The sequence below is a fragment of the Anastrepha ludens genome, chromosome 4 (genome assembly GCF_028408465.1).
Source record: "Anastrepha ludens isolate Willacy chromosome 4, idAnaLude1.1, whole genome shotgun sequence".
NCBI classification, from domain to species: Eukaryota; Metazoa; Arthropoda; class Insecta; order Diptera; family Tephritidae; genus Anastrepha; species Anastrepha ludens.
The window spans coordinates 117,249,213-117,276,447 of NC_071500.1; the positions used below are offsets into that span (position 1 = coordinate 117,249,213).

The 27,235-nt window shown below is 36.2% G+C and overlaps 2 protein-coding genes across 2 annotated transcripts; one reads left to right on the plus strand and one right to left on the minus strand.

Annotated features, from left to right (window-relative positions):
* Positions 1 to 3,569: 3,569 nt before the first annotated feature.
* LOC128862343 (glutactin) lies at positions 3,570 to 8,133 on the plus strand. Its single transcript, XM_054100911.1, has 6 exons — positions 3,570 to 4,121; positions 6,195 to 6,665; positions 6,762 to 6,962; positions 7,033 to 7,201; positions 7,253 to 7,449; positions 7,522 to 8,133. The coding sequence occupies exons 1-6, from the start codon at positions 3,852 to 3,854 to the stop codon at positions 8,095 to 8,097; spliced, it is 1,884 nt and encodes a 627-aa protein (XP_053956886.1). The 5' UTR covers positions 3,570 to 3,851; the 3' UTR covers positions 8,098 to 8,133.
* A 1,826-nt stretch (positions 8,134 to 9,959) lies between these two features.
* On the minus strand, positions 9,960 to 18,243 carry LOC128860812 (glutactin). Its single transcript, XM_054098569.1, has 6 exons — positions 17,833 to 18,243; positions 12,107 to 12,604; positions 11,795 to 12,001; positions 10,987 to 11,149; positions 10,737 to 10,921; positions 9,960 to 10,670 (listed from the first exon to the last, which is right to left on the minus strand). The coding sequence occupies exons 1-6, from the start codon at positions 18,187 to 18,189 to the stop codon at positions 10,050 to 10,052; spliced, it is 2,031 nt and encodes a 676-aa protein (XP_053954544.1). The 5' UTR covers positions 18,190 to 18,243; the 3' UTR covers positions 9,960 to 10,049.
* Between the last annotated feature and the right edge of the window lie 8,992 nt (positions 18,244 to 27,235).

Genomic DNA, 27,235 nt, shown 5'->3' on the forward strand with positions numbered 1-27,235 from the left:
GTTTCTAATACGTATTTAAGAAGCTTCATTAGCTGAGTGAGAAGAAGAATGAATGGCAGTGTCATCCGCATAGGTGGAATCTTTTAATCTATTATTCTTTAGTATTGGTAAGTTAGCAGTGAAAATTGTGCAAAGCGTTGGTCCAAGTACACTGCCTTGTGGAACTTCGGCCTTTATTTTGTAAATATTGGAAGTTTTCCCCTGTATATTAACAAAAAATGCCTCTGGCTTATATAAATATATGATCTCAGGAAGAGGTAGAGAGGAGTGGGTAGAATTTTTTTTAGTTTGTATAACAGTCCTGAGTGACAGTCTTTGTCAAACGCTTGCTGTATGTCCAAAAATATTGCGGAACTATACTTGAATCACAAAACTTACTTTGTCGACTTCAATAGCTGGTTGGTTGCATTTATGTCGGTTTATCAAAACTCTGTTGTTAGATAAGTTGGTTTAGTACGGTTTCCTTCACAAGCAGCTCATATATTTAACATATCGAGGTCAATTCTGAAAAGGTACGAGTTAAATTTGCTACGCTACTCAGAGCTTACAGAGCTTAGGGCGCAATTGCAACTTTCCACCCTTTTACCCCTAGGCAATTACCCCTCGTTGTAGCGTTATAGAGATCTGCCGATACAAATAAATATTAGAAGTAATAAATAGTTGTGATCATTGCCACTAGGCGTCTTTAGTGAGCCCTGTCTCACGATGTATACGACTAAGGTGAAAAGTCGAAGCAAGTGACCAAAAAAGTTAATGCGGTTTAGGGATCTAATATATGTAGTATGGAATGCAACAGCAAAGTATGATGTTGATGTTGTTCTGATAACAACTAGGTCAAAGATGCACGCTTGGTAGATCAATGTTCGGAAATGCCAAAATCGTGGAAATCGTGGAACTGGACCGGCATGTGACCACATATTCCGCTACACAGGAACTGAAGATTATAAAAAAAAAATTTCAGTATTTCTTGACTTGAATTGACTCCCAGGTTCCCTCTCCCCATATATTAATGTCACCAAAGAGCTCTACGCTCAAGATTGTTTTCAATATTGTCTGTTACGTTAGAACTAAAATTGCATGTGCAAGCTTTTCAAGATTAGAGAAAAACAATTAATACAAAAACAACGACAAAAATAAGCACATTTTAGAACTAACCAAGTCCGATTGTGCATTAAAATTTCAACGTAATGTTTAGGTATGTAGCTGGATAACAAGTGTTGTATAAGGGGACGCTAAATTAATCATCAAATTTTGTTTTTGAATAATTTTTATACTGGATAAATAAACAATGTTGAGTGAAATCTTTATTTGACTTTTACGTGCTCCATTGCTTGTCTGCTTGTGTACTGCAGCTGTCTAGTTTACAAGTGTCTACTATGACCGACGTACGACGCCATATGCAAAAATTATAAATTTTCTCGAGAAAGCAGAAAACAGTCGCTAATAACAGACTTTGTTACAACGAAAAAATCAACAGAAGCCGTTAATAATTTGAATAAAACCCAACAGATGGGCTGGGCATATCTCACATGGTATCTTATACATATATGGTATCCACTGATGATAGCACTTTTAGTTGCGAAATTGATTTTTATTCCTACTTTCAATTGGAAGACTACTTCCAATTTTTTTTTTGTAATAAAAATTAATTGTGTTTGGAAGATATTTCTTTGGGAAGATATTTTTTTTAACTTTTGCATGTTACGGGATTTTCTCCAGCTGTGGAGCACATCCCCAAATTTACCATATATCGCATGAATTATTTTTTCACGATTTTTTGCATGCTTTTTTAAGGAACGTATCTATCTTGTAAAAAAAGAGTGGTTCTATATCTAACTGATTAAAATTAAGACAGAGCCAGTTGGAATTTTGCATGGTGAGTTTCCTAGGCTGAGTTTTCTTAGAGAAATTAAACGAAATTATCCGTCTGCTAAATAGTAAATGTAGAGCAAAATCTTTTGTTCCACTTGTTTCAATGAAAATTATTTAAAAATACAATACTATAATAAAGTAATTTATATACCTAATGAATATGTAAATCAAAAGCTTAGATTTTCGCCTTTTATTGAGAATTCGCCAATTTTTTTACGTTTATAATTTACGTAGTATATACTTCCACCTCCCATACTAAAAAGAGAAATGGTGCACCAAGTCCAAAAATGTTCACTAGGTAAAATATTAGTATGTATATCCAAAATTACTCATATATGATACGTGGGCGTATCAGACACGGTACGAAATTGGTGATATGAGTCATATAGGATACTTTGGAATTGCGGATGTTTTAATATATAATTTTTCTACGATGGACTCGATGCTCGATTAGAATAGCGAAACACTCCATACTCAATAGTTTTGGGTTTATATCGGCTCAACATCCATATTAAGTCAAAATAATACAAGTTTGAGTATCGATACTAGAAAGCTAACAGTAAATCTCCATTCTGACGTCAAAAGTCCAAGAGCCAAATATTTATGTTTTTTGATCAAAAGTCAACATACATATTGTATTTTACACGCTTACTTTTTATTTATTTATATCTTCTTTTAGTATTTGAACATCTGGTTTAGAAAAATCAATACAGTTAGCGAAAGTTATGTGAGAACAAATGACAAAAGGTAATTAAAAGAAATCTAACAATTGTGTGCCATTTTCTCTCTCCTTCTTTGATGTTCATTAAAAATATAAGCGATTAGTATTCGTTTGCATATTTAATGGATTTATCGTGTGTAACCTCAATTCACTAACGCGAATAGAAGAACTAAGAAACAAAGATTCAAAAGAGTTTTGACCGTTCACCAACGGCAGAAACAATTATAAACGCAAACATTTATACATACTCACAAATATATGAATATACACACATATATACTTAAATAAGTATATGCCTGGAGCGTTTAACAAAATAACCTACAACGGCTTGGCACTTTCTACCTGTCAATAAATTGCTGAGTTTTATCGTACTAATAATCTAACATATCCATATCGGAAGCTTAAGTATCCACATTTATTAAAGTTGAATTAAGACATATCCAAAACATCAATAATTTGAATCATTGATGAGATTTATTGTTGTTGAAAAGGAAAAACTGCTACATCTAACTACATACATATGTACACTTAAGTACATAAATGTACATATGTACATGTATCCTACTCCAACAATGTAAGTGCATTTACACCCAATTCTACCTACGTAGGTAACTAATCTCTTAAATATAAATATGATACAATTTTAGATAATCTTCAAATGAATATCTTGATTAAGATTTATAAATTTTCGCAATCTGGGTCAGGCGTTTAATGGGTAAAATAAATTATAATAAATGTACATACATATATAAATATAATTTCTTACTACGAGTATATGTTTTTTATCTTCACCAAAGAAGAATACTTTTAACTTTGCGAAAGGAAAGGAAATGACCAAAAAATTTGGAAATTAGGCGTCTTTTAACATCTGTCGCTTTATTCTGCTTTTCGTTTCTGCTTTTTTACGGTAGATGATTCGCTCAGCCAAAGTGAAATCCTATAGTCTATACCCTATTACCTTTCGTGCCATTATGCATAATTTGGCATTCGTTTGTTTCTTTTTTGTTTAATTGCGAAGTGTATTTTACATTTCAAACTGCCGGCGTCTTCTCTGAAGCAGTATACACGGTTTATTTTCTATTGTTCTTCAAATAGTCTGAAGAAAGCTCCTGAGCTGCGCGGTTTTAAATTATTTCTTTAGTTAATGCGAGTTGTTATTTTTAAATGTGAATTTGTATGGCGTTAATCAAATACAAGTGATTTAAATTTTGAATGTGTCAAACATAATTTAGAAATTATTTTAACGAGCATTTAAAAAATGTTTTGCAAAATACTTGTTGGTTCCTGTGCGGGATCTGCCGATGCTGCTTTATATCGACAGCATGTTCAAATATCTATTGCAACTTTACTTTTATTATTCGGTGTTTGTTGGGCACAATTTGACGAAGAAAAGGATACCATTATAGATTTACCGAAATTAGGCACCATTCAAGGGAAAACTATTGAAACGGCTTGGTCTAAGCGGCAGGTGCTACAGTTTGTGGATATTAGATATGCAGAGCCTCCCACTGGAAAGTATAGATTCAAGGTATATTTTGGTTTATTTTTTTTTTCTCAAATTAGTTCTATGCACTTCTTATTATTATTAGTTGCTTTTGATGCATAGTGTCGAAGTCTTATGCACTTAGCATTTACTTTTTAAAATAATGTAACTGAAAGCCAAAAATTTAAGGTGGTTCAAATACTAGTTGGGGAAAAATATTTTTATTATTTTTAAGGTGGTCCTTGAAAATAAGTAAATAATTTGAATACGATGAAGATAGGAAGAAAAACTGTCTCGGGAGCGGTTTGAATCCCTTGTTGATAATTCGTTTTTTAACCATGGGTAATCATGTGTTTCAGGCAATGACAAACCTCCGAGTGTATTTCTGCCATGACATATACGCTTTTCAAACAAATATGGTCTAATTTTTCCACGCTTTCCAATGCACACCAAATCGTTATTTTGGGACTGTGAAGAGGCTGTTGGTGTTTTAGTTGTGGGCTCTGTCCATTAGTTGACCAATAACGGTAATTTTGCTTATTTATACTTCCATCTAAATGAAAATGGCCTTCATCACTCTAGACGAAATTGCTCCAACATTGCTTTGCAGAAATGTTTACTCAATTTGTAATCGTTAGGATTAAGTGCATGCACTGTTTTAATTTTGAAGGGGTGAAATTAGAAATCCTTCCTCATTATTTCATCCACAATAGTTTTTGGAAGTCTCAGGCCCCCCGCTCTCTTGCGCACGTAAGGGTCGAATATTCTAAAACGCACAAAATCTACGACGAGCAGTTGCACATGAATTGTTGGTCTTAAAATAAGTTTCGATTGGCCACGGCCACGTTGTTCACCCGTCCACTGCGAAATTGTGATCTGCACGAGTAACGAAGCTAACACGGTCTCCTCTCCACTTATACATACGTTCAACGGTTTGGGGAAATAAATTGGAAATCTTATCCTGCCACCGGACACCCCCTACTTGGAAAACAATTACAGAGATCTTCGACGCTGAACATGAGTGAACATTTTAGTGCATCCTCTTAGGTTGGTTGTGCCTTGACGTTGTATGAAATGAATATGATTATTTCAAAGCCTTGGGAATGGTTAGCGCGCCACCCACTTTTAAATAAATTAGTGCTTCTAAAAACCAAATTTATGAAGTTTTTTCCACTATTAGACCAGGGATGACAATTGGCCTTGTTTCATCATGATTTGAATAATAAGAATCAGCAAATAATTCAAAAATTAGACGAATAAACGTACTAGACTAGGAGTTTCTACTCTGTTTTTATAAGCGCGCGCTTGTGTTCGAGGATATTGAGCGATTCCAAGTTAAGGGCCCAAGTATTTTGAATGCTGTCGTACATTTTTTGAAAACGCATTTATTTGTAGGCTTGGGTATAATAAGGAGACTGTACTGAAAAAATGTTGAAAAAATTATAATTTTACCAATTTTGGTATGCATTTTTTTAAGGGGAATGTCTTCAGTGAAATGTTAAATAGTGTGGTATAGATTTATTATAGTGAATTAAGTTTTTAAAAATTTCCACAATTAGAATTTTTTTGATAAAATAAATTTCAAAAATTTCGTCATATGTGAAAAACACCCACTCAGATTTTTCCCTTATATTTTCATTACTAGTTGAGATTATGCTCAATATTTCCTGAAAGTTTCTTAGAGGGATTCTATTTTCTAGTTGCGAAATTACTAAAATTTGATACAAATGATGACTCAAAATGACTTTTTTGATGTTAACTCTTTCTGTTCGTCCGTCTGATATTACAAGCTATATCTTTCACTGTTTATGAGTTTGTTTGATTCCAAACATTAACCACCTGCTTAAATACAATTTTACTAAAATGAGGGTCCTTACTTGTTGTATTTAAAATGGACTTAAAAATAGAAATAATATTTAACAGAAGCAGGGCATAAACGATAAACTTGTTTGAGCTTCTGGCGGGTTTAACGATTTGACCAATCGACTAAAAGTTAATACAATTCGAATCGGTCAAAGTGATCAATTGGTCAATTGAGATTGTCGTTTACGCCCTGATTCAGACATGCAACGTGACATATCTTCACTAATTTTAACTTTCTTTTAATTCTTGTGGCAGCCTCCACGACCTGTAGAGCCCTGGGATGATGTTATGGATGCCACAGCTGAGAAAATCGGTTGCCCTTCAGTTGTTTCCATGGAATCTTTAAAGAAGCTGGATGATGTGCTGGATATAGAAGACTGCCTAACCTTGACTATATCCACGCCCAACGTCACCGGTCGCTATCCAGTTCTGGTGTACGTACATGGCGAATATTTATTTGAAGGCAGCAATGCTGAGGCACCGCCTGATTATTTACTGGAAAAAGATATTGTACTGGTAGCGCCACAGTACCGATTAGGACCATTCGGCTTTCTATCAACAAAAACTGAAGATATACCTGGCAACGCAGGAGTCCTGGATATATATTTGGCATTACAGTTCATTAAACATTTTATCAAATATTTTGGGGGTGATGAGAATCGTGTGACAATAGCGGGTCAAGTGGGTGGCGCAGCAATCGCACATTTACTTGCCATTTCACCAATGGTAGGTAGCGTTATCTTATGAACTGTTTGCAATTAATTGCACAATAATAACAATCCTAATATCTTATAACACATACATATGCATATATCTCTATAGGTGCAACAAGGGCTTTTCCATCAGGTTATATATCACTCAGGCTCCGCGTTGATGCCTATTTTTCTGGAAGAAAATCCCAGGCAACATGCTCAGGAAATCGCCGAGAAGGCCGAATGCCAAATGAAGACGGTGCGGGATTTAAATGAATGTTTAATGGATTTGTCACCGCTAGAATTACTGAGTGCATTCATGACGCATGCAGTGAGTATCTCACATACAAGTCTAGCCTCAATATTTTTAATATTCTATTTATTAAATCATTTAAATCAAGCTCGAAAAATCCGATTTGGGTGTGGGACACACCGGTGGCATCCAATTCACGATTGGCGGACCAAGCGGCGTTTTGCCCGAGCACCCTTATCATCTCATGCTGAACTCGAACTTTTCCTACCCAGCAATGGGTGGCTGCCCAAGGAATGTTGGTTCACGCGTTTTGAACGGTGAGTACTTCAAATAATTTTTCTTCCTTTTCATGGCATTGCTTGTTTCAGAAATTGTTGAAAACGACTTTGAGGGCATCATACCAGACGATAAATATAGAGCTTATGATTATATTGATCATGTCATTCGCCAAGTCGTGGGCACTGATAGAACGATGATTTTAACAAGTTTCGTGACCCACGATTTTTTCAATAGGAAGTTAATGGAAAACGGTACTTTCAGCACTTTAATACCACGATTAATCGACGTAAGTCGCCTATCAAATTCCTCATATTTCCTCATGTCCATCGTATTACTTTGAAACTCTGATTGTTTTCAGGTCGGTGGTACTTTAATGCATAAATTACCGGTTTTACTGGCACTCAATATGAATAATAAACATGTTCCGGACAATACATTCCTATATTCTTTCGATTATATGGGTGAATTCAATCGGTATCGAGATTTGGATGAGGAGACTAACATGCAGAGTCCTTTTAAAGCCGGAGTCTCTCTAACAGATGAAGCACTCTATCTCTTTCCCTACCCGCAGCATGTCACTAACTTGAGTTCGCCCGATATATCAATGGCTATGCGTATGGTGGATCTATGGTCTTCGTTCGTGATTAACGGGAATCCCTTTAGCGACTTGCGCGCAGGATATTGGCCACCGATGACCACGTTGTATGGTCCATATATGAAAATAGACGATACATTAACGGTCAGCGGAAACTATTTCAAAGAGTTCTCAGCAACGCTAATAGAAGAGGAAAATGGTCATAGTCTAGTGCGTGAAAGTTATTACCTGCGCAACAAACTCGCCAAAAGACGGCGAAAAGTTAAACGCAATAGGCGAAGAAAATTGAATGGCAAGTTTTTATTGAAGCGGTCATATATTTCCAAAATTCGTAAATAGTTTATTAATATATTAAGGTGAATTTTGTGTGCGAATATTTTTGTATATTTTATATCTGTACTTGATATGAAATGAACTGAAAGTGTTATATAATGAGAATAACCAAATATGGGCTTTCTTGACAGATACAATGTGCATATGTACATATGTATATAAAAAGGTCGAGCTCCTTCACGTTGAGAATACTTTTGTCTAGTGGTATCCACATACATATCGTTCCCCTTATGCCAGAAGTATGAATGTGCATATTTTCCAATTTTGAGTTATCAATTACCAAACCCTGAATAGAAACAAATAATTGTTTATATCAGAAAACAAAGCTTTAATTTTCACAGAGCAATAAACTTTCAAAATTGATTTTCCAACACTTTCATTTTTCTCGCATAACGGCGTCGATATACATACATATCCTAACAGTCGTACACATATGTAGTCACATCGAAAATTGATATCAATACGTTGATTAAAAATTCATTTTGACAAAAAGACGAAATGCGCTATTGTAAGATTTAAAAGGCAAATTACTTTTGATATAGTAAGAATTTTCCTCTCCCTATGAATATACTCTTTTTCCTCAAATATTGCTTAAGCATAGTACTATGTAGTTCGCGTTTCACGTGAAATATCTGTCAAATTCCATACAAATTGCATTGGTGTGAAATAAGCATGACATTTCGTATGTATCTAACGATAAATTAGTACCTACTCAGTTCACGCCAACACCGCGCAACATGCGGCTAGCAACATTTTTTTTACACCTGTTTAAAATAAATATGTCATTTAAAATTGTCATTAAACCTATATGTCATTAAACCTACATATTTTAACTGCCAATAGCTGCTTTCAATTCACCAGTCCCCTAGCGATTACTGAACAAAACAAAAGCTTACCCAATGATGCATATGACTTGGCAGCACAGCACTATTTTGTTTTTAACAATTCGCCAAAGAAAACAATTTTTGTGATCGAGCCAAAAAGTAAACAAACGGACAATCAGTGATTAAATTTGATAAGAATGAGCTGAATCCGTAAAATATCTCTACATAGAAGTATTTTTACGTGGAAGCACTGACCTAAGAATGTCACCTATGATCTAAGAGACTAAAACAAATTTGCTTGAAAATCACCAAACTCGTTCCCACGAGTTCATGTTAGCGAAACGACCCGTTTATGTATTTTGAAACGAAATTGAACATTTGAATGTTTTATATTCAATTGGAAAAAGATGAAAACTGGCCTTTAGAGATCCTAGCTTAGCTGACGAAATATATAAAACAAAAATATTACAAAATGAGCATCCGACTTAATTTGAAATACTCTTGACTATAAAAAGATTAAGATTGGCGGCCGCCGTAGCCGAATGGGTTGGTGCGTGGTTACCATTCGGAATTCACAGAGAGGTCGTTGGTTCGAATCTCGGTGAAAGCAAAATTAAAAGAAAAAGAAAAACATTTTTCTAATAGCGGTCGCCCCTCGGCAGGCAATGGCAAACCTCCGAGTGTATTTCTGCCATGAAAAAGCTCCTCATAAAAATATCTGCCGTTCGGAGTCGGCTTGAAACTGTAGGTCCCTCCATTTGTGGAACAACATCAAGACGCACACCACAAATAGGAGGAGGAGCTCGGCCAAACACCTAACAGAAGTGTACGCGCCAATTATTTATTTTTATTTTTTTATAAAAAGATTATATCCCACTGCAATATCAAATCTACGAATTTATTCGTCTTACCATACAATCGTCAAAGGTATTTCAAACTGAATCTGATATCCGTTTAATCAATTACGTTTTTAAAAATAGTTTTACAATCTATTTACTTTACCTGAAAAATATTTTTAAATAAACATATAAATAAATATGGATATAACTTTTTATAAAATTACGTTTATTTAGAAATATACACATTGGTTACATTTCAATTTAAATAATAACGTTGGCTTCCGTGATTAGACTCCTACGCATGTTCTGCTCCATTTAAAATCGTTGTACGTGGGCGATATTGATAATTGTCTGGGTGCTGATAGTTTTGTCTATAATTTGGATTATAATTGGGATAGTGATTCGAATAATGAGGATAGTTCAAACGTGGTCTTGGGGTAGTGGTAGTAGTAGTAGTTGTTGTTGTTGCATTTGCGATTGTTGTGTTACTGAAGTACTCGGGGTATACATTTGGTACAGGAATTCCGTCAGCGAAGTGGTAATCTAACTCCATTGCCGTAGCTTTGGAATTAACAATTCTCAAAAACGGACCCACCTCGGTGGTGACATTTGGCCAGACAACATTGTTCCTAATAGGAACACCATATGCAGCGAAATCGGCCCACATATTGACCAGAGCTTGCGATAATGCGCGATCTTGCGGGATCAAATTGCTCACTTCTTCCGGGTAGGGGAAGAGGTATATATTGTCGTCGCTAAGTGTGGCATCGGTTTCGAATGGCAAAGGACTTTTTAGGTGCCCGAACCGATGGAATTCTCCACGGTAATCAAAGCAATATAAATATGTTGGTGTTTTCTTGTAAGTCGCTTTAATCGTATCGAGTACTGGGCCGCGGTATAAAATTAAATTTGTAAGCTGTTAAATAATAATGAAAAGTGCAGTGGTTAATTATTATTATATTTTCTATTAAAAGGTACTGACCTCTAAAAGACCTTGGATCAGAGTGGGTAGAGTGGGGTTACGTGTGTCCTGTTCGTTGAAAATTTCACGTAGCGCCAAGTTTTTCCAAATCAAGTAATGCCGAGGCTGCGTAGTATGCCTTAATACCACATTTATATAGTCAGATATGTTATTTGAACGTAAGCGGGTCAACTCATCATAAAAACCTATAAAAAAAAGATATATAAAAAGTATTTTAATATTTAATATTTGTGTCAGTGTGTGTGAGTACTCGTTAATATGAAGGATCCAGCATCTTTGGCCACTCCGATTATCATTGGAACTGTGCGGTTGGCCACCAAGGCGGCGGGATGCACTGGAAGATATTCCAGACTGTCTCCCACGGCTAGTTTGAAGCCTCCCATGAAATGGAGACCCCGAATTTCATTTTCCTCCTGGATTTAAGTATAAAATTAATAAAGAATAAAATTAAAGTGTAAGCCCTCTTCAATATCATGAACCAGTAATTAGAAAACAGTAGATTTGATATTATGTTTCAGAGAAAAGTAGCGTGACGTAACGCTTTTGAAGAAGTCATTGTGTAACGATATGTTTGTTTGCGAATTCATAGTGAAGTCAGTGTTTTGATAATTATAAAAATTAAAATGAAGTGTTCGGTAACTGGATAATGGCGAATTTGTGTATTTGTTTGGTCTCCCGAGAGACGAAAGTGCATGTAAATTGTGGGATCATTTTTACGTCAATGAGTTTTTTTTCCCTTTTTAACGTCCATTTTTTTATTTATCCCTTTATTTCAATTAATTTAGATTTTACTAATTTCTGAACACTTTTTGTTCGGCCAATTTCGCCGCAGTACTTTTTAACTTTTACTTTACTTATTAACTTTTACTCATATTACTTCCTTTGTTTACATTTTATTTGATTTGACAGCGAAAAGGCTTGCCGTTAAAAGTGTGACGCCACGCCTAGAAAATTAATTTTCTTTTTTCTCTTGGCAATGCCTGTCTTGAATAGTGTATTATTCAATAGCTGATTCATGTTTCTACGTTAATATAAACTAATCGATATGGAACACATACGTAATGTCGCTTCATAGTTTCGAGTAACTCTGTAGTACTTAGTCGCTCGAAACAGCTATGCAGATTTTGCACTTCTAACGTACTCGTACGTGGACAACGTGCTGATCGTGCAAAGCTGCGTGCTGTGGAAAGAGCATCTTGTTCCAAAAAGAATGGATTCAAGGCAGTACCTGATTGCAGGATTAGTTTATGAAACAGACCTTGTGCCTACACAGAGAAAAATTATATTGATTTATTTATTTAATTTATATTGATTATACATTTGCTTTTTTAACTGTCTTATTGTAGTAAATGAAGATAGTATATACGCACCTTATTACTTAAGCTTAGTGCATGCACTAAGGTGGCGCCACCAGCCTGACCAAATAAAGTAACCTGCAGTGGATCTCCTCCAAATGCTCGAATGTATTGTTGAATCCATTCCAGTGCCAACTGTATATCGGCCAGTGCTACATTTCCTGGCATTTCCTTTGACAACGTTGTAAGGAAGCCGAAAGGTGCAAGTCGGTAGTTGATCGACACCAATACCACATCTTGTTCCATAAAGTAGTCTGGTTGAGCTTCCTCAGCGCTACCATCAAACAGCATTTCGCCGTGAACGAAAACCATCACTGGCAAGAGACGCATTCTCTGCTGTGTTCGAAGCACGAATGATGGCACATGAATATTTAGGGAAAGACAATCGTCAACATTTTCATGACGCGCTTCTGCGGCAGTTATGAGCTTTAAATCAGGAAATTGTGGGCAATTCGGTGCCACTTGAGTCGCATCAATTGGTTCATTTCTGTAGTGTTTGTAAACATTGGCTTGCTAAAAGAGATGATAATAATAGTTAATTACGATCGGATTAAGTTTATATACATATAAACTATTGTAGATTATTGGATTGGATTAATATAGATTTATGCAAAAAAAGTTAATTCCAAAATCGCTGAATTCAAAAATCCACATATTTTTTCCCTGTTATGTAGTTTTCGAGAATTCGCCCAATAACGATTTTGAATTAAAGAAAATAACGTGTTGGAATATTAGTGAGCCACAATCTCACTAAAACAGACCTAAATCATGTCGCGGTAACTTAGACCGTTATTCTTTTTGTAGACAAATGCAAGCATATAAGCAATTTATGTTGGAGGGAAGGCCCAAGGACAAAACGCGGGCTGGTGGGACGTGGTATTGCGACAACGCCATCACCTCTGGCGGCACAAAAAACAACGATGCTAGTAGATATAAAAAGAGAGAATAGCCTTCTGACTTCTAAGGCTACACTGTTACAAAGATTTCCCAGGAAAAAATTACTTCATCACTTGGTATCGAAGAAAGTGTGAAACTTTGAGAAGCACTGTTGGAAGTCCTATGTGCCTGCACTCGGGCAAAAGCTTTTTTTTCACAGATTCTGCTGGTATGGAAGAAAATTGGTTTTGCGGAAAATCATATCTGCGCTGTCCACAGATAGCAGAGTGGCGAGCTTTTCTACGGGTGTATCAGCTCGCCGAATAGGTGATACAACTTTACATGCTTTTGCGGTGATGACTAGGGTTGCAGCGTGATATTGAATTGGCAAGCCGTATATATATATATAATTGGCGCGTACACCCGTTTTGGGTGTTTGGCCGAGCTCCTCCTCCTATTTGTGGTGTGCGTCTTGATGTTGTTCCACAAATGGAGGGACCTACAGTTTCAAGCCGACTCCGAATGGCAGATATTATATTTTTTATGAGGAGCTTTTTTCGTGGCAGAAATACACTTGGAGGTTTGCCATTGCCTGCCGAGGGGCGAGCAGCTGAGCCACTCTTTACCTTTTTGTACGCTTGTTCTTGGACGAGACAACTCGATTGTGCGGCACGCTCTTATCACTTCATTAGCTTTGTTGAAGTTTTGCACCTCTGCCTGGGCTTGCAGCTGCAGGAATACCATCAATATTATCTTCGACAAACTATTCATCATTGAGATTGAGGCCATTCACAGTCGTTTATTATTTTATTTATTTATTTATTTATTTCGAAGGGGTCCCGAATCTCCAGACACGTCTCTCGAATCTTCTTCGTTGGCAACTCTGCGAGAAGTCCGTCGGCAATTCTGATGAGCATCACACTTGAATTATGCCACGTAAATATTTTGCCCCTATCTTAAGCCTCACAACTATTCGTAGTTGGAACGTTGGAGCTTGGGAACGCCACATTTTAAAATATTCTTCGTCATCGTATTCAGTCACCAGCTGCTTCATTGGTTCGAGTACTTGGACTTCAGGCCTCGCGTTCTCTGCAGCGATCATTACTTTGTTTATCTCTTTCTCCAGCTCAAATTTAAATTGTAACAACTCAAATTCTTTTTCAAATTTTTAAACTTGATTTTGACTGCTTTGCTGGAAAGTTTGCCGCTCCAATTGTGCTACTGGTGCTGCACATCAACTCTCGACTCATTATCTGGTGCCTAAATCTTCCCCTACGCAGGTACCGTGCTTTGTTATTTTCGTGCGGTAATTCGTGCTGTTGCAATTTTTACCACGCTATTGAACGCGATCACGCGATGGTTGCACGCAAAGGCAAACTTCCGAGTATATTTCTGCCATGAAATAACTCCTCATTTAGAAAACCATTTGCCGTTCGGAGCCGGCATAAAATTGTAGGTCCCTCCATTTGTAGAAAGCATCAAGACGCTCACCACATATAAGAGGAGGAGCTCGGCCAAATACCTAAAAAGGGGTGTAAGCTTCCCCTTAACCATTATTGTAACTTATTGCTTCCTCATAATCCGAGAGTTCTTTAAGTCGAGCAGCGAGATAAGCTTCTGCGACATCCCTGGGCCGCACTTTTACTTGGAAAAATGAAAAAATTTGCAGCACTAATACCTTCTCGATTCATTACTATAAAAGTTAAATTTTATGAAGGAAGGGTTTAAAAAAAATTTAAAATACAGTCTAATCTTGGTAATTCGGACACTTGATAATTCGGACAGCGCGGTAATCCAGACACCAAAACGTTTTCTATTGAAGTCTCTGTAATCCGGACACCACGTATTCATGTACCTCTAAAATTCGGACACTTCTTTATTTTCCAGTGAATATGCTGAAATAAAAAGGAATTCCGTTATTTTTTATTTTATTTTATAAAGGGGACTCCCCTGCTAACTACTTTGCGTGAATAGTGCGTTTAAGTGCTCGTCAGCCTCCTAGTTCATATTCATAAGCATATTTGCGTAACGTGTAGTTCAGTAGCTAATTTCAAACATTAACTCCATAATTTCTTTAACTGTGGACTGTATAAATTTAACTATGGCACCAGCAGCTAAGAAAAAACATACGTTTTTAACGATAGACCAGAAAAAAGAAGTTCTTAAGAAACTAAGTGAAGGATAGTCAATTCGACTGCTAGCTGCGCAATACAATGTAGGTAAATCTACAATTTCGGACATAAAATCAAGTGGATTAAAGATTGATAGGTAAAAAACGAAAACATTTTGTAAGAAGAGTTTACACTCCTTTGATTATATTTTGCAGTTAGATTGCTAGAACAGAATGTGGCCTTGGAAAGCGTAAAACTATTCGACCTGCGGAGTTTGAAAAGATGAAAGACCACTTGTATAAATGGTTTGTAAACGCAAGAGGAAACAATGCACCGATTTCCTCGGAAATCATCAAAGAAAAGGCCAAACAATTCTGTTCCCAAATTTTCGGACAAAGTGTGGAATTTGTGGCTAGTAATGGTTGGTTTAGTAAGTTTCGCTCCCGATATGGAATTAAATTCTTAAAAATATCTGGAGAAAAACTTTCCAATGATTCTACTGCTGTGCAACCCTTTATTGAAAAATTGCGAAAGAAAATTGCAGCAATGGGTATTACGTATGATCAGGTTTATAATGCAGATGAGACTGCTTTATTTTGGAGAAAACTTCCAGAAAAAACTCTTGCATTGCATAATGAAAAGAAAGAGTAACACTTGGAAAAGAAAGAGTAACACTTCTAGTTTGCTGTAATGCAACCGGAGAACATAAACTTCCATTGTTCATGATAGGGAAAGCCAAAAACCCCAGAGCGTTTAAAAAAGTAAACCTTCAGCTTGGGTACTCCCATACCAAAATTGCTTGGATGACAGAGCAAATCTTTAAAAATTGGTTTGAAAACTCATTCGTTAAAGAAGTAAAGCGTTACTTAAAGGAAAAGAATTTACCAGCCAAAGCCATTTTACTGCTAGACAATGCAACTTGCCATCCCCAATCGCTGTCGAACATATATTATATGTTATGTTTTTGCCACCAAACTGCACGGCTCTTATACAGCCAATGGACCAAAATGCTATCCGAATTTTAAAGACAAACTATCGGAAGAGTTTTTTGTCTCTACTTTTGTCCAGCCCAACGAGCAATCTCCCGGAATCTTTAAAAAACTTTACATTAAAAGATGTGGCTTTTTTATCGTCTAATGCTTGGAAAAATGTGGATGAACCCGTGCTCAGAAAATGTTTTAACAAGATTCTTTATGACGAAGAATGGGACTCAGATGATGATTTGCCTCTTGCGATGCTACGGCCCAGCAGCTCAACTAAAATAATTGATCTTCTTGTTGAAATATCCCCTGATGTATATGTATAATGATAACGAGATTACTGAGTGGTTGAATGACGACACTGATTTCGATATCAACGAGATTGAGGAAGAAGATAACGAGAACAGCAGTCTTGACGAAAATGAAAGTCAAGATCCTAAAATTTCGCACTCTCAAGCTATTGTCGCATTTGATAGTTGTATTAAATATGCAGAGGAACAGGAATTTTCATCCGGAGACACTTTAAAACTTGTGAGTCTCAGAGATATTGCCTTCAGAAAGAGAAATGAAATAAAATTGCGGCAAACGAATATATTGAATTATTTTATGGCCGAATAAAAACTAATATATGTACATATAACTCATTGAATATTAATCAATTTAAGATTAAATAAAAGTTTATTTCATTTAGTTACTGATCTACTGATTTCTATTAAATTTTTTACCCACTCGATAATCCGGAAAATTCGATATTTCGGACAACCTCTGGTATTTAATTGTCCGAATTATCGAGATTATACTGTATATCGAAAAAAATTGCAATAACAGATTGAAAATTGACAGAAATTTAGATGTTTCTAAGTGGAAAAATACCCTAACCCAACAGTTTTAAATCGTATTTACATATTCATTATTACTGATTTAGTCGAATGTGCTGTTGGTACTGCTGTACAGTAGCTCTATCTAGAAAATACCACCGCTATAACCGCCGCTGTCTAAGGAAGAATACTGGAACATAGTGAAGAAGGCAATGGAATGGAACCCACTCACAGCGAGAGGAAGGGCACCAGGCAGGTCAAGGGAAACCCGGAAAAGAACTGACGGCTCAACTCGGGTGAAGCTTGAAGCAGGTGAAGGCGTTATCCAGTAATCGGACGACATGGCGCGTATGTGTTGTTGGTGCCCTATGTCCCACTAGGGATTCACGGAAACCACGAAGAGTAATTCAGGAGATGATGACATGAAGTGATCCGATAAATCATATGCCGAGTGATAAATTCGCACATATTAAAATTTGAATCAAAGTTAAAATAAACTTATAATTTAATAACAAGTGTGCATAATTTTTCTAAACTTCCACGCAAGCAGATGTCTTTTACAGCGGTCGCAGTTGAGAGTTCTTACTGTACATATGAACGTCCTTATTTATAAATATTTATTAAAAAAAAAATATGTAAAATGTACCTATATAATATGATAATATAATACACTTCTGTTAGGTGTTTGACCGAGCTCCTCCTTCTACTTGTGGCGTGCGTCTTGATGTTGTTTCACAAATGGAGGGACCTACAGTTTTAAGCCGACTACGAGCGGGAAATGGTGTTTAATGAGGAGCTAAGAAACAACCGTTATGTGAAAAAAGTTATAATACACTAGTTATAAGCCATATAAAAATAGGTTAAATATTCACGACTTTTATCGAACATCTAACACACAAATAAAAATGTTGCTTCTTAATTTGTTGAATTTGTGTCACTTTGTAATTTGTACTTACTTGAAAACGGCCTAAGCCCGGACGTACTACTCCATATTTCAAACCAAGATATGAATTAATTGGTCTTCCTTTTATGCGCTTGTATCCTATTTTACCACGAACTACGCCTAAGCCTGGCACAATCAATTCATCCGGATGCTCTGGCGGAGATCCAGGCCTGGGGATTGACTCAATTATAGAGCCAGCTGGAACATTTTGTGCAAGATGGCCGCTTTGTACATCATGTTCTGTTTCAACTTCGCCGCCCTCGATATCATAGTCGTCATAAGGCCATTGTGTATTACACAGGGACAACGAAAGGACTAAAATAAAGGTGACACACAAAAGTGGAGAAATTCGCTTTCCGCGAGGTAACATTTTATGTTAAGCGAACCGAGTGCAACTAAATGCTGTGATAGCGCGACGAAACTAATATGAAGTTCCTCTTTACAAGTAGCCGAGCCACAAATGTATGTACATATGTTTTTAAAAATAGTTTTGTAGATTATTTCATTTAGTAATATTTACATACATATGTAAAGGGTTATTTAATACGAGGTGTTATTTTGATATTCAAAGAAAAATGCTATTTTTTAATATACATGATCGGATGTTTATTTCATTATAAATAGGAAGGTATGTCGTTAATAGGGGAAAATAACCACCACGACCACGCTTACAGTACAATATCCTTTTCATGAAATTTTCTATAACCGAATTGAAAAGTGGCTGCCCGATGTCCTCGATAGCCTCACGAATTCCATCTTTGAGGTATTGAATCGACCCTGGGCTGTTGCCGTAGACCTTCTCTTTCACGTGGCCCCAAAGAAAAAAGTCACAAGGTGTTAAATCACAAGATCTCGGTGGCCGATTGTGAACACCTCTTCGTGAGATAACACGGTCCGGAAACTTTTCCCTTAAAAGATCAATGGTTTCGTTGCTTGTGTGGCACGTAGCGCCGTATTTTTGAAAATAAACGTTGTCCAGATCAATACCATCCAATTCCGGCTTTAAAAAAATCGTTAATCAGCTCTCCTGTTTAACACCTAACACCTGTTATTGGAAAACCCTTTATGCATGTATGTATGCATGATTTTATTCTTTACAGTTTTGTCTTGGTTGCAGTGTATTTTTTTATTGTTGCTGTTGTTGTATAGTTCTCATAGTATTTAATTCATGTTTTTTATAAAATAGCTATGAATATTATTATTAAACCAAAAAATAATAACATCGTCCATAATACGAATACGTACATAGTTAGAGATAAGAATGTTGCAATGCTGAATAGTAGAGCAAACATACTTTCCCTTGAGATTATCACTACACTCACACCCCTACGTACAAATTGTGAGTAAATATGCCGAAATGAGAGAGACCTTAATCCATCTGGATGATTGGCTTCAACTCATCATCGTTTCGAAATGCGATGACTCTAATTTTACTTACACAACAGCTTAGATCCATCATTCGTTCCAGCCCCATTCAAAAAGAAGAAAACTATTAAGTTAATTATTAAAGTTTATTGAAGTGCTTTTAGATACGAAATGTTTTTTGTTCTTCCGCCCAGGCTATTAAATTTGTTAATGGTCATTGCAAATACGAGCCGCATGAATGGAATGGAAATTTTGAATGAATGGGAAATTGGAATTTAAAATTTTAGTTGCCTATAAATATTGATATCAACACAAATAGGAAGATGACAACAATTTATGTGTAGTTTTTCTTTAAATTGACCCACTCGGGGTGGTTATGTATAATATGCTGTTTTGATTTTTTGTAGGATTTGAATTTTTTGACAAAATATTTTTTCTCACGAATAAGAATCAAATCAGTTCCTAATACAGATTTTCAAAACCCTTCAAGAGTAAAAACAAATTCATAAATGCATATACATGCAAAAATTATTAGCTTTGCACATACATACATACATATGTATTAATGTACTTAAGATTTGTAAACAATAGAAAATGCGTGTGTTTTGTGATTTCAACACACCGTTCTACTTAATCGCCATAAACAACATTGAAATTCGATTAACCATGTTCAATTGCATAATAAAGTGTAATTACCCTTCATTGTAATCAATATGTAATATGTACATACATATGTATATGAATGACTTGTTGTAGAAGCATAGTGTGTTGTACCCGTTGTTGTAGCCCTAGAGCTCAAAAGCTCAACAACAACAACATCTTGGAAACAACACAAAATCTTGGAAAGTGAAATAATCGCAATTGATGCTTCAGAAGATGTGTCTGATCGTTCACGAAAAAAAAAAACAAATGCCAGAAAAACTTTTTGTGTGGAAAATAGTTCCAATCGTAATAGTGAAAAACCAAACTGCTACAGTACAACCGATGCAAGAATTGTGTGGCGATTATAACTTCTTAAACGATTACATATAATAGAGTTTATATATTTCTGGCTTTGGACATTTCTAGTGTTGTCTGGCGTCATCTGACGTTTTCGTTGGAAAGTTTGATAAATTTTGCCATAAACAGCTCAGAAGGTTTAATGTGTGAGCCACAGTGATTTCAAAACGACATCTCGGCAAAAAATGTAAATATAAACCGCAAACATTTTCGTGTGACAATTTTCGGCGAGGATTAAGAATAAAAAATACATCGATGAACTAAAAGTATTATTCGGCGAGAAAACACCGTTATTTACACCTTAACACATTGACTGCCACGTCGGTCATATATGTGTGACATTGTACTATGCGGTTTACGCCACGTCGGACACATACATATGTCCGACACGACTATTATTCTCTCTCGCCATGTCACACAGCAACGATTGACAATAAATATAATTTGATTGCAATAATAAAATATATGGCTTCCCATGAAATTTCTGTTATAGTGGCTTCGGCGCAGCTCAAAAAACAATTGGAAAAATTGGTTTTGAAAAAAAAAAAATTAAATTCATTTTATTGCAGTAACAAAAAATTTTTTACATATTATTTTTACAAAGTAGCTATACAAATGAACCCATTAAACTTATTTGTGGTGATTTCCAAAACATTCTAAACACATGAATTGCTCTTGAGGACAATCCGGGCAATACGTGTATACTCTTTTAGCCTTCTTTCTGGCGATCTCCCTTCCTTCCATTTGTTTTATTCTGGAATAACATAAAGTACATGTTCGACGTAATTTTGTATTACTTGCACTTAGTTTTATTTTTAAAATATGAATATTGCCTGATTTTGGCTTCATATGTTTTTCTGGCTTCTGCAAATTTAGAAGTGATGAAGTAATTTGATCCCTAAACCATCGTATTTGTGCATTATTTTTTTTTCGTAGCTTTCATGTACACTACAAAAGCATTTACTACTGATAGTCCAAGCAGATATTCTATACCCAGTTTGCGGTACCAATTCACGCCCCTCTTCAACGTAGTAGCATAAGAACAGTTCAGGTTTGATAAATCAATCCCTGCTTTTCCTTTGTTGTAAGCAAGTATGGCTATTGGCTTTTTCTTATTCTTCTTCGCCAAGCGACGTTTTGAGCCAGAGGTGTTACTGGTTGATGGTTGGTCAAGGTCAGAAGCTAATGCTTGTTCGCCATTATCTTGAGCTTCTTCTTCCATTCTTGGACTGTGTTTTGTTGACAGAATCCGTATATCACGAGCATCGCGCCATTTCAGTACCACAATTCCATTTTGCTCTTCTCTATGTATTACCTGACCTTTTTCCAATTTGGCATCAAACACTTCTTTGGGCATATATTTTTTATTTGCTCTTAGTGTACCCACAACGTGTGTATTTTGTCGTAAAAAGGAAAGTGCCAACTCATAGCTTGTATAGAAATTGTCAACGAACAGTGTTCTACCTTGATTTAGTAAGTCCTGCGAAAGTTCTTCGCAAACTGATCGTCCCAGGCCAAGATTTCTTGCGTAAACATCTGACTTTCCTGAGTAAATCTTACTTGCCCATGTATATCCTTCTGTAGAACATAGCTTGAATAATTTTATGCCATAATTAAGGGCTTTCTTTGGAATATATTGTCGAAATACTAAGCGATCCCTCCAATGAGGGACGACGATGTATTTTGATGTTTAGCCAATGGCCCTGAATTAAAAAAAGTCGGTAGGTGCCACGTCGAACATATGTGTGTGACATACTAATTAGTTAAAAACTTCCTGTTTCTAAGCAGAAAATATTACCAGCACTACCCTAAATTCCAATTTTGACGTCTCTGATGAGATTAAAAAAAAAAATGCTGTGGCCCCAGAGCATCTTATTTGCTGAAAGTGCCTTGGCAGTCAATGTGTTAAAAAAATGGTAAAATGAAGTTTCTGGTGGCCGCTATTCGCCCACCGACTAATTCCGGAAAGGTCATCGAAAATCAGTTGTGCCAGAAAATATCGATGCTATGCGCGAAATGATTGATCACTTCCAGCGTATGAAAATAAGAAAAATCACGTTCAGTGTTAAATGGCGATCATTGCGAAATCGAGCTCAGAAGACTTCAGTTTATGCACTTTTTTATCTTCAATCGTCGTTGGTTATATTTAACACAATTTTCAAATTGAAGTGCAAAGATCTACTTATAGCCGGTAGATATAGCTGTAAGGCTGTACAAAAAAATAAAAACAAACTTAAAAACTTTGTTCTGGGCGAATTCGACAGAATCGGCGGTTTAGAGCGACATCATTACGGAAAATAAACAAACCCCCTGTTTAGGCCATACCCTAATATCTTATAAATGTTTAGCCACCCTAATGGTAACTGCGCCTACCGTTCCGACTGTTGCTAACCTCCGTTTCCAGTCGCTGCAACGTGAAGGCCGTTAACCTTGGCATTTCCCCGCCGAACAGTGAAAACGTTTACCGTGTTAAACGCTGTTCGGCGAGGTTATTTTCGCCTCAATTTTTAATTTAACTGTCACTGCGATTTGTTAAAGGCAAGGATCAGGACGTGTCAGCCAGAGGTAAATAGAATTACATAAATATTTCTATTTTATTAATAAGTAACACCGAGTTGTTACTTATTGTACAATACATCTTATGTATAAAATAAAGGCAACTTTTTGTGTGTGTTCGCTAACCGGCCGTGTCTTTGCACCGAATTAAACCAAACTTACACACATTGTTAAGAAGGTATTGAAGATGGTTTGCGAATAGTTTGGATACCTATTGGTGGATAGGGTTCGAGATATAGGTCAAAACGTGGACCCGGGTAACCTTTGGATGTGTATGTACAATATGGGTATCAAATGGAAGCTGTTGGTGAATGCTTTAGTTCAGAGTATTTTTCATGCCGCTCCGTGACTAGGGTCTCGAGATAGAGACCAAAACGTGGACCCTAGAATGTGTTTGTACAATATGGATATCAAATGGAAGCTGTTGATGAATGCTTTAGTTCAGAGTATTTTTCATCCCGTTCCGTGACTAGGGTCTCGAGAAATAGGCCAAAACGTGGACCTGGGTAACCCTAGGATGCGTTTGTACAATATGGGTATCAAATGAAAGCTGTTGATAAGTGCTTTAATACGGGGTAATTTTTATACCTATTAATGACTAGGGTCTCGAAATATATGCCAAAACGTGGACCCGCCGTGTCTTTGCCCAGCGAAGCGGGCCGGGTTTGCTAGTATTTTATATCGACATCATATTAAGAAATACTGAAAATAAATGATAATAACTGACCACTGACACGCTTTTGTACTTTTCTTATATTCCTTTAAAATATATCATCGGAGCGACCGTGGAGGCCACACATTTCTAAACCGCTCATTGCATCGCACTCCGATGATAACACCTTCGGTGCAAAATTACTTGCTTGTGTTTGTGATTTTTAAACAAAATAGACTAATTTGTCTATTCTCGCGTGGTGAATTGTGAAAACCTATTATAGTTTCTCCTTGCTTATTGTTCTTCTACTGTTTATTTTTCAGTACGACAGCGCAGTCTTGTTTTTATTTGTATGCAGCTTCATATTTGTATTCCTGATAACGACTGAACTTAGGCTCCACTTCAGCCACAAAAGTTCAGTTCGGTTTCAGTTCGACTTCGGCAAAACATTTCTTCCGATATTTCATAAATTTTCTTGGCCGGGAATGAGGTGAAAATGTAAAATTGTTTAACCAACATGATGTAACAGATGTAATCAATTTTTCGTTATTTTTACAAATTATTGCATTCATGTGCGCTTTCCTTTTTTAATAATAAAAAATACTTGCCTTCGAAATCCAGAAAGTTTCTTTGCCAAAAGTCTGAAAAATACACTTAGGAGAACATACAAATTTCTCACCTACCGTCGATTAGTTGCAACGAGTTTTGCAGAACCTACCAAAAGATGGCGCTACAAGTTATTCGAAAGTGTAAATCCAGCTGTCGGCAAGAAGCGCAAATTGACCGAAAAAGTTTTTTCCAACAGCAGTCGCTTTGCGGCAAGCAATGGAAAATCTCCAAGTGTGTTTCTCTCCCCAAAAAACCATTTGTTAGTTAGACCCTTTTTTAGGCCTTTATTATTACTATTTGGTATATGAATACTTCATAAACAACTGAAAGCATTTCATAATTTTTTTGGTAGAAAGTGACAGAGAAAGTTTCCAGACTTAGGCAAAATGTGTAACCCATCCTCACATAAAAAGCTTCGAAAAATGATTGAATTTTACAATTCTACCAAAAGCTATGTCGACGTTATCTAACTAGTCAGTAATCCGCTTTTGCTCCGCTCGTTTATTTTTTTCATTACATAGGTTACAGAGGCTTTTTGTCTCTTTATTTGCATGGAAATTCAAATAATTTGCGCCAAAATGTCAATGTCAAACAAAAAGAGTCAAATGAACTTTAGTTTGAGAAACACTTTTGATTGACGTCGCGCAATTTTCATTCGTTGTCGATTTTCCGAATTTTTTTTAACTCTTTTTATTCAAAATGAGCAGAACGTGTCGTGTGCGCGGGTGCAATTTGAAAAATAGTGAAGTGAAGTTGTTTTCTTTTCCACAGGACACCATAGTAGCAGAGAAATGGAGGCAGAATCTGCATATTGCCAGGACGGAACATCTTCCCCTCCACAACTCATTTGTTTGTATAAAACATTTTGAGGCATGTGTTGTGGGGGACAATGTTTAAAAAAGGGTGCCATCCCCACCTTTCGTTTAGGTAAGTTTTTGCGCAATAATAAGTAGGTATGTGTGTTTTTATATTGCGCTAAAGCGAACCTACAAGAATATCAAACACACATACCTACATATGTATTGCATACGTTTGATACAATATTAAGGTGGATAGGTTTGATTGAGGGTGAGGCTTGCTACATAATTTGTAACATTAGAGTTTTGAGGGAGGAAAGTGGAGCAAGTTAATAAATTTAAATTAATTTTTGAATGTAAATGATATTACATATACACATGTTTGTGCATATATTGTGCAAATTTATTTGATATATGTATGTGCATATATAAATACATACATATGTATATGTATAAATAAATATAAATGGGAATTACCAAATGTGATAAAATTAAAGACCGGTCAAAATTACTGGTGATATCAATTGTTCGAAAGATTTTCCTTCTAAACTTAATTTGATATTTTTTGATAATATTATGGCTTTGTATAAGTGGAGTAGAAAGGTTCATTTGAACATAATTTTGAATTTGGAATTATATGTTTATGAATTATTATATGTTTATAAATTATTATATGTTTATAAATTATTATACATATGTTTATAAAATAAATTTTTTTAATAGGGCATGACGATGACCCTACGTACAGCTGTACAATGCCAAAGAAGCAATGAAGCTGTTGCGTGGTAGGATGCTTGGTGGAAAAGGGTCATACGTTGTACGCCTTTCCTCGACGCGGAGAGGCTCGAAACAGTTGGGCTCTGGCTTGCAACGTGCAACCAGCAGATACTGACAAGCTATATGTTTGTAAGCGCCACTTTAGTCCAGAGCAAGTAACTCATTTTAAAGTTTTAGATGGGGCTGTTCCATCTTTAAGATTAGAGCCAGATAGTAGAAGTCGCTCACCTAGTACTGGCTCTGATTGGGTTTGCCCGCCCGTTACTAAAGTATACGTAAATCGTACAGTAGGTGTAGGAAACGATCTTACATTAGAATAATCCGCAAAATATTCCATGCTAGAGGAAACAAGGCAGGTTCCCAAAAACAAAAACATCTGTGAGGACTTAGAAATCACTAGCAGTCGCGAACGATTTGCTCAGGCTGCTCATTTTTATCGGAGCAATGAAATAAAATTAAAGGAAAGAATTGAGGAGTTAGAAGCAGAGAATGAGAAGCTACAGCAAAAATATAAATATTTGTGTAGTCGTGCAGTACTTGCGGAAGAAACTTCAAGCAGTGATGCTATAACTTTCGCAAGAATGATCGTCAGTGGCCAAAAAAAAAATCGTTATAGCGAGGAGGAAAAGACATTGGCTCAAAACATCAGTTATACATATGTCCTCCAAAGCATATACGTTTATGCGTGACGATCTAGGTTTCGCTTTGCCCCATAAGTCATCCCTTTCGCGTTGGCGCCCCATCAAATATGTTGTTCCAATGTCTGTAATAATTTAGAAAAAATTGTTTCAACTATGTATGTCCGACACCGAACGCATAAGCGTTCTATTATTCGATGAAATCATCATCAAATCGGACTTGAACTATAATAAAGCTAAATATGTTATCGATGGGTTTGTAGACCATGGGGAAGGTCAACGCGAAAACAAAATTGGGAATAAATGTTTATTTTTTATGGTTAAGGGATTGTGCTCCAAATGGAAATACGTGTTTTTGTATTATATCTCCAGTGGTGGTATACGTACGGAGACATTGATGTCCATTTTGGGGAAAAATATCGCACGACTAAAAAAAAATGGGGTTAAATTTGAAAGGTATAGTTTGCGATCCAACATTAGTATCTTTACAACTTTAGGGATTTCTGAGAAGTGCCCCTTTTTCCTGCACGAAGACACAAAGATTTTTTGCATATACGATTATTGTCACTTGATAAAGTCCGTCCGAAATACCTTGATGAAATATGACATCTTAACATCAGATGGAGTGACAAGCTTCAAGGTGATCAAAAAAAATTGTTTGATATAGATCAAATGAATCCACATTTTAAAATTTGTCCGAAACTAACGGAGGCCCATATATATCCCAGGTTTATGGAACCCTTATGGATGGCACCCTTTTTTAAACATTGTCCCCTCACAACACATGCCTCAAAATGTTTTATACACACAAATGAGTTGTGGGGTGGAAGGTGTTCCATTCTGGAAATATGCAGATTCTGCCTCCATTTTTCTGCTACTATGGTGTCCTGTGGAAAAGAAAACAACTTCACTTCACTATTTTTCAAATTGCACCCGCGCACACGACACGTTCTGCTCATTTTGAATAAAAAGAGTTTAAAAAAATTCGGAAAATCGACAACGAATGAAAATTGCGCGACGTCA